At 29.3% G+C, this 16,296-nt stretch overlaps 1 protein-coding gene and 1 pseudogene across 1 annotated transcript; both read left to right on the top strand.

Annotated features, from left to right (window-relative positions):
• The first annotated feature begins 10,195 nt into the window (after positions 1–10,195).
• On the top strand, positions 10,196–13,295 carry LOC107025287 (annotated as a pseudogene).
• A 1,858-nt stretch (positions 13,296–15,153) lies between these two features.
• LOC107025286 lies at positions 15,154–16,011 on the top strand. The gene has a single exon (XM_015226073.1). It carries the CDS (start codon positions 15,154–15,156, stop codon positions 16,009–16,011), a length of 858 nt encoding a protein of 285 aa, XP_015081559.1.
• The last annotated feature ends 285 nt before the right edge of the window (positions 16,012–16,296 follow it).

Below are 16,296 nucleotides of genomic sequence, written 5' to 3'. Positions count from 1 at the left end.
ACAACCTGCATAAGAATCAGCCCAACCTAATAGTTCACAGTTTTCGTAGCACCCAGCTCATCAAAATCATTTTAACAAATTACACCTCCTCAATTACAAACTCAATATTCAACAATCACAACTTTCACAAAAAGACACTCACAATATCAGCAACACACAAGATCAAGTTCGTCCAATACAGGTAATCAAATATCAAGTGCTTTCCAACTATCAATAAAAACACATAATCATCAAGAATGATGGATTTCATGAGATGCAATGCAATACGACACGATGAAGTGATATGCCTCAGAATATCAATTTCTTTCTCAACCGTATATACATGATACTCCTCGGAAATCATCGAGAGTTCATGACCCATGGGGGACTCGCGAGGTCCATATACCGACACGGACGATCTCCACGTGTTTGTGCGGACGATCTCAATGCACCATCATAAATCAATCAAATTTCGCACGGACGATCTCCACGTGCCCAAATCATAATCATAACTTTTGTATCGCACGGACGATCTCCACATGCCCAAATAATCATAACTCGATCTCAACACCGACGATCTCCACGTGCTAGACCTTTACTCATACCCAATCTCATGTCAATGCATGTGCACAATATGATATCAAATAAAGGAGATGATGCAACATCTCAATATATAAAATGTCTCTATGACATATAATCACTTCAATTATCACAATTATAAGGGTTCAGTAAAAAAACACAATCACATAATAAATCAAAGCAATAATACATCAGTTAATGCTCATATGCTTTGGCATTCTCGGATTACAATCCGCATCTATAGTAATAAACATTCACATTTTAACACCAGTACTCATACCATTCTTAACACATCGCATACAAATAATTAATCACATCGTGTTTTATTGCCCCTTTTTATCATTAGAATTAATCAATATAGACAAATCAACCCATCATCAAATCTCATTACTCCCAAACATATACCACAAGGAAATACACACATTCAGTACACTTAGCAAGAATTTAGAAATCCACTTGCATCAAATAGTTGAACAATCAACTATGAGACTTGAGTCTTTCCTTTTCGTTGTGCTTCCAACTCAAAGCAATCTATTAACATTAATAATCACAATAAAATTTCGGAAATAACAACACTCATGTTACTATATGTCTAACCTAAACTCAAAAACTCACTCAAATCTATAATCAAATTCCTAATATTGATGTCAACTAGCTAGATGTCAACTTTCATATTTATTCAAGTTTCAAGCTTAGGATTAATTCTTCATTCTATAACCTAATATTAATAATATTCATAAAATACAATACATCTAATATTTAACTATTCATTTCAATAAAACAAAACTTGAATTATAATGTTATAATTAGAAGAAGAATCCGATAAAAAATGATTAACTACCACCAAAGAATAAGAAGTCATCAGTGCATTAATTGGGAATTATGTTTGCAGTATCACAACTTCATCGCCTTATAAATCACTAAATACCTAAACAATAAACCTATTGTTGCCTAATTATAACCTCATAATTACATTATTATGATATTATAATTGACCACTAATGTTAACACCACTTTTTAAAATTATTTTATGCAAATAAACCAATTTCCCCTTCTTCTATATTATTAGATTTGAAATTATTACCTTATTCAAGCATATAATTCCTCTTTACGATTTAACGCTGCCTCTCTTTCTTTTTGTTGCACTACTTAATGTATAATTTTTTTTTCTGCTTTTTAACTGCTGCTGCGAACTAACAGCAGCAAGTTTTGACCCCTTTTTTTTCTCCAATTGGGTGTCGGTAGCCCTTTTCTTTATTTATTATTATTATTTTGTTTTTAAAGAAATTCTTTTTGGGCTTAGCCCATTCATCTTTTTCTTTTATTATTTAATAAAACTTAAACAACTTTTTATTTACTTAAAAAAAATTTAACACTCATTTTCACAACTTACAAAATTATTTATAAAAATTACTAAAAAGGTTAAACTTTGAAAAAAATGAGTAAAATTGATAAAACGACTAAGACGGTGTTACGAATCTCTCGACCCCAATAAGACTAATCGCTTATGAATAGGCTTTTATTGATGCAAGAAGAACTTTGACGTCACTCTCAGGTTATGAAGAGAATTTTTTGGTATTTACTGCTGATGTACATCAAATTTCCCATCCATATACAGAATCTCTCGACCTAAATTCCAGATTTGAGTTGCACCTTGGTCTAATTTAGAGGATTAAGTAACTCGCTAAACCTGAATAATTAGAATTGCTTAACAGATCATTGCCTTCTGTATCTCTTTTTAATTTTCTATATGTACAATTGCAGGCACACAATTTGAGATTGTTTCGCTTCTAAAAGGATTAATGTAATGATGAGGAGATTTATATTATGTTTTAGAAGATTTATATTATGTTTTAGGCTACAATAATAACCTGTTGGTTTATAGTTGAAACAGCGATATATATCATGCTTGTTTAGTTACTCTGCAACAACTTGTTCCTCTAAAACATAATATAAATCTTCTTGGTGGAGAATTTCTCCATTTGTGCTAGCTTGTAGTTTCTGCTTTCAATATAGATTGGGATTCTTGTTGAATGCATCTCATTAAAGTTTTCTTAATCATTTTTTCTTATGTTGATGCAGCTTGTTGATATTCTGGATAACCTTTGGTGAATTTTAGAGCATTATTCTTTTGCTAGGGAAGTTGTGCAAAGCATGAGATCATAGTCTAGCTCTGGATTTTGTTAGGATTTTTACCTATTTTTATATTTATATCAGCCTTTTATATGGAGATTTAGCATATCGATCTTATATTTATTGGTAGATCTTATAATACTTTTGTGACTTCAAGATCCAGAATCATTGGCGGTCAATTAGAGACCAAAAATTATGCTCAGTCTCTGAAAGTTCATCTAAGATGACATAGTTTCTTGTCTTTAAATTTTTCAGCTAGGATGAGAAAACTTCTTGTCCCTAAAGCCTCATTTAGGACGAGGTTTTGCTTGTCTCGAAAAAAAATCTAGGACGACGTGATTGCTCGTCAAGAAAAAACAGTCTAGGACGAGGTAGTTGCTCATTCCTAAAGAGTAATCTAGGACGACTTAGTTGCTAGTCTCTAAAGGGTTTATTGACCACAAAATGACTAGTTTATAAGGAAGAAAATCATCTATTTGGGTTGAGATATGTAGTCTCTAAAAGTACTTTGGTGACCAGCTTTGATTCCATCTCTAAACACATTTCGCGACCAGGTAATGGAACACGTCCCAATTAACCTTTAGCGATGAAGCATTTTAGGACGGGTGCAACCAGCTTTTTCCCGTCTCAAAAGGGTATTTGGGACCGGATTTGGACTTTCTAGGACTAGATTTCCCTTTCTTAGAGGTGTATTCATAAGGTAAATGTATTTAAACTGTTGTGCTCGTATGCTAAAGTGATATATTTTACCAAGTTAAATATATTAATACATTTAATCCTACGATGGTTTGTATTTTTCAATTATACAGTGGAATAGTTATACATGTAGATACTTGTTTTGTATTATATTTCATTGTCGTTTTTTTAATTGCCCAATTGTATTGAAATATCATCACAAGTTAAAAGGTTGATTAGGGTACATAAGTATATTTGAATACACTTGGATACTCACATTGTGTTATATTCTATTTTTATTATTTTTGGGTTGTCCATGTATTTTTGTTTAACAACAAAGGTATTCATATGTATATTATATAAATGTATTAATAAGGGAAATGTATTTAAGTTGTTGGGCTTGTATGCTAAATTGATATACTTTATCAAGTTTGATATATTAATAAATTAAGTATTATGGTGATTTTTATTCTAGATATATTACTACATTTAGTTGTATAAATCATTGTATCCATTTGAAATGAGAAAAGACATAAAGTGACATATGAAGTTGTCCCGAATTTTTAAAAAAACACCTTAACTATGCGGGCGTTCTATTACCCCCTAAACAATTTTAATAATATATTATTACATTATTTTTCGATCAATACCAGATTTTGAATAGCAAGTGGTTATCACACATCAATCATTGGGTGACACGTGTTAATTGAATTTGATATATATGTATTTTTTTAATTTTAAGTTTTATTTATTTCTCTCTCTTATTTTGACTTATTTTAATTTTATTGCTTTAATTTTAATTTCACTTTAAATATTCACCCTTACTTTCAAGTTATTCCTCCCTTCATTTTTTTTCTTCTTCTTCACCTCCCACCCTCCCCTCACCCTACCCCTATATCAAGTTGAGCCCCTCCATTTTTTTCTCCTTCTTCTTCTTCGGTCAAATTCCTTTCTTTCAAAATTATATTATTTTTTAGTATTTGTGATAATGATAACAAAACTAATTATTCTTTTAAGAAAATTAAAATTTTGAAGGTATCATCAATTAACTTATCTCATTTCATATAACTTCAAAACTAGAAATGATAATTTTGTAAGAATCAGAATTCTCCGAAAATTGAAAAAATTTAAGTGAAATTTGAATTTTAAAAAATAAATAATGCCTACTAATCATCTTGAAAGTTAGTGGCTTATCAAATTGTTCGAAATGTAATAAAATATTTAGATATAATTTTAAAGTTGAAGAGAGTTAAACTAATAGTATTAAAATAAGGAGGTGGAGTTGTGATAAAAGATAACATTGAAAGTGAAAAGTTACCATGAAATGACAATGAATTTTTGAAGAATAAGGAAGAAAGAAAAAAGAAAATTAATAAAGAGAAAAAGTTAAAATATAAGAAAAACAAGAAAATATGTTTTATAGCAAAATACTTGTAAAAATAAAATTATATTCATTTTTTTAGTTTGTTCACGCTCTTTAAGAGAGTGCATACACTCGCCATGCTAGGTGGACAAAACATGATGTAATAATATCAGTTCAGAATTGTTTAGGGGGTAATAGGACATTTGCATAATTTAAGTGTCTTTTTAAAAATTCGGGACAACTTCAGTTGTCACTTTATGTCTTTTCTCATTTGAAATCAAAGTATTCATATTCTAACAGTTTAAATTAAATAATACATTTTCCTTAGGAGGAAGTCAGATTATATGTGATGAATCGTTCGATTGAAGCGCCACATAAGTAGATTTACAAAAGTCAAAACTACTGCACAAGTTATGCTTGTCATGAGTTCACCCATTTAAAATCGAAAGAAATGAAATTCATTCATCAATTCATCAAATATAATATAGATAAATTAACTAAACAAAATTCTATGAATACACTTATAGACGCCTGAATAAGAACAATGAAGTAAGAACAATAGAGACAACAAAAGAATGAAGTAAAATGTATCCCAATATTTGTTTATTTAAATGAAATCTGAATGGGTATGTTTTCAATAGGTAAATATTAATTGGTAATTTAATAATGGAAAGTTGAGATTTGAGAGTCTTAGGGAAATAATTAAAGGGCTGTAACATAAAGTACCTTATTTAGTGAATTAACATTAAAATTATATTATTGTATAAATAACAATGATAAAAGTTATACAATCAGCTAGATATAGACATATATTGTAGTTATTTTTTGGTTAATATCATACTTATAGCTATTAAAATTCAATAATCCTATAATTATAATTATTTTTGTAAGTTGCTCGCTTTCCAAATGTATCCATTAGCCCAGGCCCAGAAGATAGTAAAGCACTCAGGCCCACATGAATTTTGGGTACACAAATTTGAATGTTTCATAAGCTACTTGGGTATGAAAAATTGTTTTTAGTACGAAGTGTTTTATTTTAATAAGGTAAGAAATGTCGTGTAAATTGAAATAAGTTGATTTCAAAACTAACATCGAATATCAGGCGAAGAAAGGTTTATTATATATATTAGTTTCGTGTCTCGTCCAAAGAGAGCTAGTAATATGAACCATAATATTGCTATTTCACTTTCTTCCGTTATCGTATTATTCATTGTTGCTATTTTTTCCCCTTTATTTTTCATTGTGCTTTCTTGAATATTGTTCCTTTCCAAATTTGCTTTCCTATTCTCTATTATTTGAATTGGAATCTATAAAAAATAGTTTCTACCTTCACAAGATAGAGGTAAGATCTGAATACACATAACTCTCTCCAAATCTCAAATTTCATTTAATTACATCCGATAAATTCATCATGTGACTTTGAACAATTAGATGGCTTGCTTGAGGCAAATTTTAGAAAAATAGTTTATTATTCGAATTGATTCTTGCATCCTTGTGCCTAAAAGATTAGGCAAGCCCGATTTGAGTGTTATAGTTATGTACTTATGATTTATGAAGTGATAAGGTAATAATATTAGTACAAAAGTAGTTTTAAAAAAAATAAAAAAATTCTACGTCATTTTGATTTGGTTATTGGGAAAAGCAAATTAAAATAGCCAAAATAGGTCACTATCCTAAGTATGTCTAACAAGGGGGTTGAACTACTTTGGATAATATTTAACAGATTCTCCATCAAATGACGTAGATATGTATTCGAATTATTAAAAAACTTGTATTTTTGAAGTTCGAGGAGAGACGCAAGCGAGAGAGGGTAGAGCGGGGAGAGAGGTGAATTGTGTAGGTATATAATTGTATATAACTATATATTATACATATTGCATTTGTATATATGGCAAGACAGTGGGAGAGGGAGGAGAGAGGCTAGCGAGATTGAGAGAGGGAGGAGAGAGGCGAGCAAGAGAGAGAAGAGAGTGGGAGAGAGGTGAATTGTATATGTATATATGTTAAATAATTGTATATTATATATATGTATTTGTATATCCTGGCGAATTATACATATACAAACGTAGCTAATTATACAAACTCGAAGCCAGTCCACGTAATTAATGTATAATGTTAATGGCGAGTGGTAATTATAACAAACTATAGCTATGATGAATACTTAAATAATATAAATTTGCTTTATCTATGTAATTTTCCCATAAATCAATAGATCAAGGCACATGTATCCATTAGCCCAGCCCAAGCAGATCGTAATTACTCAGGCCCAAATTATTCATTGTTTTGTCTGAATCTTTGATTCAGTTCATAAGCTAATTGGTTATAAAATTGTTTTCACTACAAAGTATTTTATTTCAGAAGGTAAAAAGATTTGGTACGAATTTAAACTAGTTGATCAAACTTGTATCGAATATTGGGTAAAAAATAATAATTATGATATATGTTAGTTTCATGTATGGACCAAAGAGAGCTAGTAATATGAACCATCTATTTATCCAACATCTACTACTTCCTTTGTTTTAATTTTCTAAAGTAAAAATATTTTTGAAATTTGTGACTTAAACTAAAAATATATTTTACATGAAGATCGGAGATGCACAAATGCCTCAATGAAAAAGTGTGAGAGGTTGTCTATGGTGGGTCTAAGGAGAGGTAGAGATAAGTCGAAGTAGTAATTAAGTAAGAGATCACAGACCTACAACTTAATGAGAACGATATAACATTAGATTGGAGGATATGGAGGTCGATGATTAGATAGAAAATTAGTAAGTTCTAGCAATATTGTCTAGTTCCTTATCACTATTCATTAAGGATTAATCGCTTGTGATATTTAACTTGCACCGCATCCAGAGCTTGTCTAATTCATTTATTTCTCTTAGAATTAAATCATGAGCAACGACCTAAGTAGCCTTTTAGCATTGACATTTACATATTTGAGATTTGTAATATTCTGCTAGGTATCTAATGTTTGGCCAAGTCCTTGGTTGCATATTAGTTTTGGTACTTGTCATTGTTCGCCTTACACATATTATTACCCTATTCTTTTTGGATACCATCATTTTGTTGCATGTGAAACTTATCTGAGCTCGTCATGAACTCCTCCTCCTTTGCAACATGAGAGAGTCATTAAGACTCAATTTCTTTTCATCGAATCACCCCAAAATTGAAGTACAGATCCGAAGTTTCAAAAATTGAAGATAGTCGGAGAAGATGGATTAGAAGATCATTTTATTTTTCGCATTTCGTATTGTATTTATTTTCGGGAATAAGCCCTTGTCGTCTTTTACTTTATTTATTTTTGTGTAATTATTTGTTTAGTTTAGGACAGGTACAAAATGGGTCGAAACCCAAAAAGAAAATGGGTCAAAAACCCAAAACAATTGGGTCCAAAAAACGGTCAAGGCGAACAGAATCCGGATTTGGACCCAAATCTCTTTCCCTGTCTCTCTTTACTTGCTTTAATTACTTGTTTATTTTATTTGTCGTTAGTTTAAAAGTTAGAAAAATCCAATTCTCCGCAAAATGCCACTTTTGGTTTAACGACTCGATCAAATCGAGTTAAAGGCCTAAAAGATTTTACAAGTTAAAATTGACTTAGATAAATAGTTCTCTTTCAAACGCAATCCGAAATGATTTTTTGGCTTTAATTTTTCAAACAACTCAAAAGAGTATTTTTATCGCAATTGTAAGTCTTAGCCTAATATAAAGTTAGTTGTTGGATAGCCGTGATTAAGCGGAACGTCTTAGTTGCTTTCAAAACCTTCCTAAGACGTTAATAAGAATCCCCGAACCCTTTAAATATTTTCAAATGATTTTATTTGTTTAAGTCTTTTGAAAATAAAGGCTTTCTTAATTTTTCTCAAAATAGAAGTGGCGACTCTAAAAAGTCGAGAATTTATTAATACCTTTTTCCTATAAAACAAATATTATCATTACGCTCGTATTATATTATTCTTCACTTATTATTACCTTGTTATTTTATTTGTTTCAGTTTTCGTATAATTTGTATTACTAGTTTTGTTTTTCCTAGTATTATCATCGTGCTTTCTTCATCATTGCATCTCCTTTTCGAATATGCGTCTTTCATATAATAGTTTACTATTTTTGAATTATTGGGATCTATCAAAACAGTCTCTAAGATCTGCATACACATTAGGGGTGTGCAAAAATTGATTTAACCAAAAAATCGAACCGAAAAAATACTATTGATTTAATAATATTATGTTTTGGTTAAAGGTTTCACAAATTTTTTATTGAGTTATTGGTTCAATTTCCGATTTTATGATTTTTGTTAATGGTTAAACCGATAACCCAATAACACTATACTAATTTACTATTTTATTCCTAGACCAGTAAACACTAATTAATTATATAATATTTTACAAACCCTGTTACTTTAATCTCATTATAACTTAAAATCCTAATTATTGTTCCATTTTGTAATTGCAAGCACACTTCTAACTTGAATTTGTCAATTGCTGAAAAACATTTGTTACTTTCACACTTTTTGCTTTGAATGTGTCTACTGTCTAAACTTGCAATAAAAATGATTGTTACTTTTATGATTAGTACTTTCATGACAAATGCTGGAAAAAACATATGGGTTATATATATATATATATATAGTAGGTTTAGTGAACTCTTCTTCGAAAGATGAGTTCTTGATTCTGTGGTTATGGTGGGTTGAGAAGAAAAAAGGGATGGTTTTTTTTTTTTTATGAAAATGAAGAGTGGATTTTGGCCCCACCCATTTTGGTTGTGGGTCGGGTGAATTTTTTTTTATTTTTGAGTAAAAAAATAAATAAAATCGAGCAAATCATTTAGATGATACCACATGTTGATCCGTTAGATTCAAGGATATATACAATCCAAAGAATGAAGGTAAAGACATATACAACCTTAAAATATAACGAAAGATATTGACACAATATTTATGATCAAAGAACGTATAATCATCCTTTTTTATTTTTATTTAAATTTATCGAAAATAAAAAACACCCCTCAACTTTCAATTATCGTTTATAATTATCCTCAAATTATATCTTTGTTCAAAATATTACATTGGCATCTTTTTTTTTTTGCACATTACTTTAGTTATTTTTCAAAAAAAAAATTAAAAAATAATCTAATTTCGGTTTCGGACTAAACAATATATTTGGTCTATGGTCAAAAATATTTTTAAATATTTTATCATGTGGATATGAACAACAAAAAAGCATTCAAAGTCTTCTTAGATTTGGTCAAATGAAGTTAATTGTTATTTTGATTATTAATTACAAACGACCAATCAACATTTATTTAACTTTCAAAAAGTCAATATCTTGTACATAATAGTCAACTTAGTCTTTTCTACATCTCTATATAACAATGCCTTCCTTATAGTAGCAGAGGTATCAATACTTACACCTAGCAAATCAAATTCAGTGTTGAGCTTTCATGTTGTATTAATTAGTTTAATTTCTTCAAAACACCTAAGATTCATGTCTTTAAAAAGAAATGAATTCAGGATGCATCAAAGAACGATTCACAAAACGTTATTAATGTTATATTTTCTGTTAAGTTATAATAGGGTGGAAGGGCAAAAAAAGCTATCCAAATTAGAGGATGTGGAGTTAGAGAAACAACTAAAAAATTTGAACAAGCCAGCCGTCAAAACAGTAAAGGTATTTTTTTTTCAAAAAATTTATTTTATTATACTTCTAAGTCGCAAAAGACATTTTATTTGATAATATCACTTTTGTATTAGAGTAAACATTTATTTGTCACATGATTCTCTGGAAATGGAGAACATTCCCTTTAATTCCTTCTTTGAATGTAAACTTTGTTGTGGTTGAATATTGAGCAGGTTACTGTTTCGATTTGTTTGTTTTACTTTTTCTTTTAATTCGATTTGAGAAAAAATGTTTTTCCATTTTTTAAAACTATTTGATACTAATTTTTCCATAACATGTTTAAACCACAAGATTTAAGAGCACTTTGATATATTCTGTATATATTTATTCTAAAATCACAAGATTCAAAACAAAATTACTTTTTGAAACTTCATGTCAAATCCAATCAAACAAATGAACTAAAACGGATTAAGCACAATTTTTGCATTTGATCTTGAAAATTGGAGCCAAGGGTATAATAATGGCTTAGGACACAACAATCGAAATATTTTTCATTAATATGTAATGGCATAGATGAACATTTTCTCAATGAAAGTAGAATAAATGAATAAAATACTAACGAATGACTTAGATAAGTCTTTTCTCAAAGTTTGATAACATATTTGAAAAAAAAAATCTTTCTTTTTTTAAAGAAAAACAAAGTAGTAGTATTACCATTTACTAAGAATTGTTCTCGTGAGTATGTTTTGTGTTTGAAAGGTATATCTTGTTCTAACTTAGTCTACTTGTTTTATTAATTTTGATTGGGTACAGACTAAATATGGAGATACATACGATTGTGTAGATTTCTACAAACAACGTGCATTTGATCATCCATTGTTGAAGGATCATAATTTTCATCCTAAGGCATATCTCTACTCTATTTTCATTTCATTATCATTTTGTTCATATTGAATGTGATATTATTGACATGCAATTAAACATCTGATTGAACAGATGAAACCTACTTTATCTAGAATCAAGAAAGATTCAACTTTTTCATCAACAACTACTAGGTCATCGACAATATGGTCAAAAGATGGAGGATGCCCTTTTGGAACTATTCCTGTTAAGAGAATTACAAAAGATGATCTTATAAGATTAAATCGTATGCCCTCCAGAGGATGTCACATTCGACAATGAATATGATGTTGTAAGATAATTTATATCAATTTACTTCTATGTATCTTGTGTATTTCAAACCTAAAAATAATTTCCTTTTCTAATGCAGAGCAACAATAATAGTAGGCCAAATGGAAGATACATATCTTCACAAGTATATAAGGTGGTATATGGCTATAAAATTTATTTTTCAATGTTTATGTTTTATTTAATTGGGTTTGAAGTAATAAAGAAACAAATTATTCTTAGTTTAATTTGGATTTTCTATAAGATTTACTAAAAACAATTAAAAAAATTTATTTAGGTTGCAATAACTCAGATTTCATATAATCCCAATAACAAATTTGCGGGAGCCGGAATGGATACTACTGTGTACAATCCTCAAGTTAATGGACAACAACACAGTGGATCTCGACTAAAAATTCATAAAGGATTAGATATCATACAAGCTGGTTGGAGAGTAAGTTTATATCAATTTTTTGTTCCATTATTCCATCGTTTGTGGAAGAAGGATGTGTGTTAACTATTGAATTTTGTGTTTTAAAGATGTATATTAGAAAATTTGTTAGCAAATGATGAATATTTAATAACAATAATATAATATCTTTGTTTCGTGCTTTAGGTGGACCCAACGTTATACGGGGATACAAACACTAGATTGTTTATACATGTCCAGGTAACTATCTTTCGTACCATGGTGATTTCCCTTTTGAGTTCATTAAACTAGTAAATCTTTTAGTGTTTGTTTAGTGTGAAGGAAAATATTTTATTGAAAGTGTTTTCTAATTTTCCCATGTCTATTGGATTAAATGTTTTCCAAATCAATTTAATTTTCTTAAATTTATGAAAATGACTTTCCTTAAAAAATAAAGAAAACTTTTTTTCAAAAGCCTGCTTCATTCTAATATTACAATATTTTTTACCCTACCCCGCACTCGTACCCGACCCTCCACATCAAAAAAACAATCTTACTTTTTAATTTTAAATAATTTTTTAACTTTATCCCCAATCCCTAAATCAGACATATCTATTTTTGTAGGCTGGGGAAATTCGTTGCTTCAATACATTATGTCCCGGCTTTGTACAAGTAAACCATGACATACCCCTTGATAATTCACTCAATGATACTATTTCAGTACGTGGAGGAAAACTTTGGGGTTTGGTTGTACACATTGAACGGGTACATTTTATATTGCCTTTATTTTTCTTATTTAGAGTCTTTGAATATTTTATACAGATATAGGAATTATAATTAGGAGATAACATAAATATTGTTATTGACAACTTATTATCATTTTTATTTTTATTTTTTTTAATAAAGGACTTGTCCGGAAATTGGTGGTTTTTATTGAGAGAAGACTTTACGCGAGTAGGTTTCTGGCCACAAAGTCTCTTCACTGACTTGAAAAGTTTTGCTACGAATGTCGATTGGGGAGGAGTTGTATATAGTCCGTCAGGTGTACCAAAACCTCCGATGGGCTCAAGCTATTTTCCTATTGAAAATACTTCCTATGATTCTTATTGCACTGATCTTACAATTGTCAATGAGAAAGGAAAAACAATTGAAGTAGATACAACAGTCACACATACCGATAATCCGTACAGGGGTGAATTTAAACTACTTTCACGTGGTACACAAAATAAATATTTTTTTATTTATGGGGGACCGGGTGAAAGTACACATGTTTAATAGGAAAGAAAATCTTCTAAATAATGAAAGAAGTTGAAGAAAATTGTTCCTATTTGTTCTATGTACACCTTTAATTTGAATGTTATATTGTCTTCCAAAGAAATGCAAAGGAAAAAAAAGAAAAATGATCAAAAATACCTCTCAATTTTCATTTATTTATTGATCTTATCATTACCATTAAAATCGAGTTATTTATACTCTTGTTGTCTATAAACTTGTCTGTATCCCTCAATTGGATGAAAAACTAAAAATCAACAAAAATAATTTAATTTTATGAAATTACTGTATTTCTTAGAAAAATCAAACCTGGCCCAACTAATCAAATAAATATTTGCCAAATTAACCAAATACATCACTCTATTTTTAACGTCTTTACAACATTTTTCATCCATTTCTCCTCCTCGTCTTTTCTCTTCTAAAATTGTTAATTATTCTATTTACTATTCGACTTGTTTTTCTTCTAAAATTGCTATTTATATTTCTCATTTTAAGACATTTTTTTCATATTTACCAATAATTACTCACTAAGGATAATTTACTCACTAAGAAAATGATTATATAAGTTCACATACTTTTTCACCTTAATGGTTGCACTAATTTAATCATATGCGTTACATGACATGCATGTATTAACTTTGTGTAAACACTCGATACATGTAAGTTTTATCCATACTTTTTCACCTTAACAAATTGTGATTGCACTAATTTAATCATATATGTTTACATGACATGCATGTATTAACTTTGTGTAATCACTCGATACATGTAAATTTTATCCATAAAATTTTAATAATTTTTTAAAAGATCTCAGCATACTACGAGAATAATTCATGCCAAATGAAAGATAAAAATAAAAAAATATTCTAAAAGTAATTTTAAAGATTGGATAATTAAGTTAGTTTGACATATAAAAATATTTTAATAATTTAATTATTATAGAATGAAGGAGTTATTATTTTTTAATAAATGTTCAAATTTATCTATATATTTTAGAAGAGGTGAAAAGCATCATGTGTCAGCTCAAAAAAAAACAATTTTTTAAATAATTAAAACTAATTATATTTAATATAATAATATAATAATTACTATTTTATATTTGAAATTATTTTAAATATAGTTATATGTAACGTGTGTGTGAGAAAGAGTGCAGTTCCTTCTTTTTTTTCCTAAAGAAATAACTTAAGTCTTCTCAAACCTCCTTATTTATATAATAATAATAATAATAATAATAATAATATAATAATAATAATAATAATCTTTATCTATATATAAATCTATCTATATAGAATAGGAGAAGTGAAAACACCACATGTCAGCATCACAAAAACGAATTTTTGAAATAATTAAAACTAATTATATTTAATATAATAATATAATAATTAATATTTTATATTTAAAATTATTTTAAATATAGTTATGTGTAACGTGTGTGTGAGAGAAAGAATGTGTAGTTTCTTTTTTTTTTTCTAAGAATATTTTTATGTCTTCTCAAACCTTGTTATTTATAGTATAATAATAATAATAATAAAAATAACAATAATAATAATAGTTTAATAATCTTCTATCTATATATTAAAGGAGAATAAAAATTATTTATGTCGACACAATAAATTTTCAAAATTTTAAACAATAAATAATCAATAATTGAATATTAAAAATTATCCATTTGTTATAAAGTATTTGTATTATAGTGAATGTCTATCATGTGGAGTCCTTTTTAGGATATGATTAAAGAGTACTCCTACTTGGGGACCAAGTTAGATTTCTCTTATAAATAGAGTGCTCCTCTTCATTATTGATCAAGAGAAATAACAAGTCTTCTTTTATTTTCTCTCTAGTTTCTTCTTCTTATTCTATAGTTTTATAACACGTTATCAGCACGAGACTCTAATTTCTCAAAAGTGAAGGTTAGATTTGAAGAATTAATAGAGGTATTATTTATTCTTTTGTTTTTAATTTTAATGGCCAATCTTACAAAACTAGAGGTCACTGCCCTTCAAAGTTCGGGCAGGAACTACCTCTCATGGGTGTTGGATGCTGAAATCCACCTTGATGCAATGGGTCTTGGAGACACCATAAAAGAAGAAAATAAGGCATCAAATCAAAACTGTGCACGAGCAATGATATTCTTGCGTCATCATCTTGACGAGATTCTGAAAATCGAATATCTGACAGTTAAGGATCCACTTGTTTTGTGGAAAAACCTAAAAGAAAGATTTGACCACTTGAAGATGGTCATACATCCAAAGGCACGATATGATTGGATGCATCTAAGGCTACAAGACTTTAAGTCTATACATGAGTATAATTCTGCCATGTTCAGAATCACTTCTCAATTGAAATTATGTGGAGAAACGGTTAGTGAGATTGATATGATGGAAAAGACGTTCTCCACTTTCCATGCCTCGAATGTGCTCTTGCAGCAACAATATCGAGAGAAAGGTTTCAAAAAGTATTCTGAACTAATTTCTCATCTTTTTGTGGCCGAGCAAAATAATGATTTATTATTGAAAAATCATGAGAATCAACCTACTGGATCTGAACCACTTCCTGAAGTGAATGAGGCGTACGCCCACCATGCTAGGCATGGAAAAGGTCGCGGTCCTAATCTTGGTCGTGGACGTGGACGTGGTCGTGATTATGGTCAAGAACGTAATTCTATTCCTGGCATTAATCATTCATCAAATAAAAAGGAAAAAAGAAAGGATGAGAAACGTGAAGCAACTAGGGAAAGTTGTTTTCGATGTGGTGGAAAAATCATTATGCACGTGATTGTCGTACTCCCAAACACTTGGTTGAGCTTTATCAAGAATCACTAAAGAAGAAAGAGAAAAACCCTGAGGCAAATTTTATCTCTGAAAATCAAGTTGACATCACGCACTTGGATGTAGCAGATTTCTTCGCACATCCTGAAGGAAAAATAGATCACTTAATTGGTGATGGTTCTGTGAACATGGAAGAGTGATATTTTTTTTTGGTAGTATTTATTAATAAATTTCATGTAATGATAGTTGTTTGCATGAATATTAGTATTTTAAATTAGTTTAGTCGTTCATTAGCTTGTTCCTTAATTCTTAATAAAATAATATATATATTCATTGATT

Source organism: Solanum pennellii, chromosome 7, assembly GCF_001406875.1.
Source record: "Solanum pennellii chromosome 7, SPENNV200".
NCBI lineage: Eukaryota > Viridiplantae > Streptophyta > Magnoliopsida > Solanales > Solanaceae > Solanum > Solanum pennellii.
This window is presented reverse-complemented; position numbering and strand designations above follow the sequence as displayed.

Coding starts and splice junctions, on each gene's coding strand:
- LOC107025286 (XM_015226073.1), top strand. CDS start 15,154: ATGGCCAATCTTACAAAACTAGAGGTCACTGCCCTTCAAAGTTCGGGC.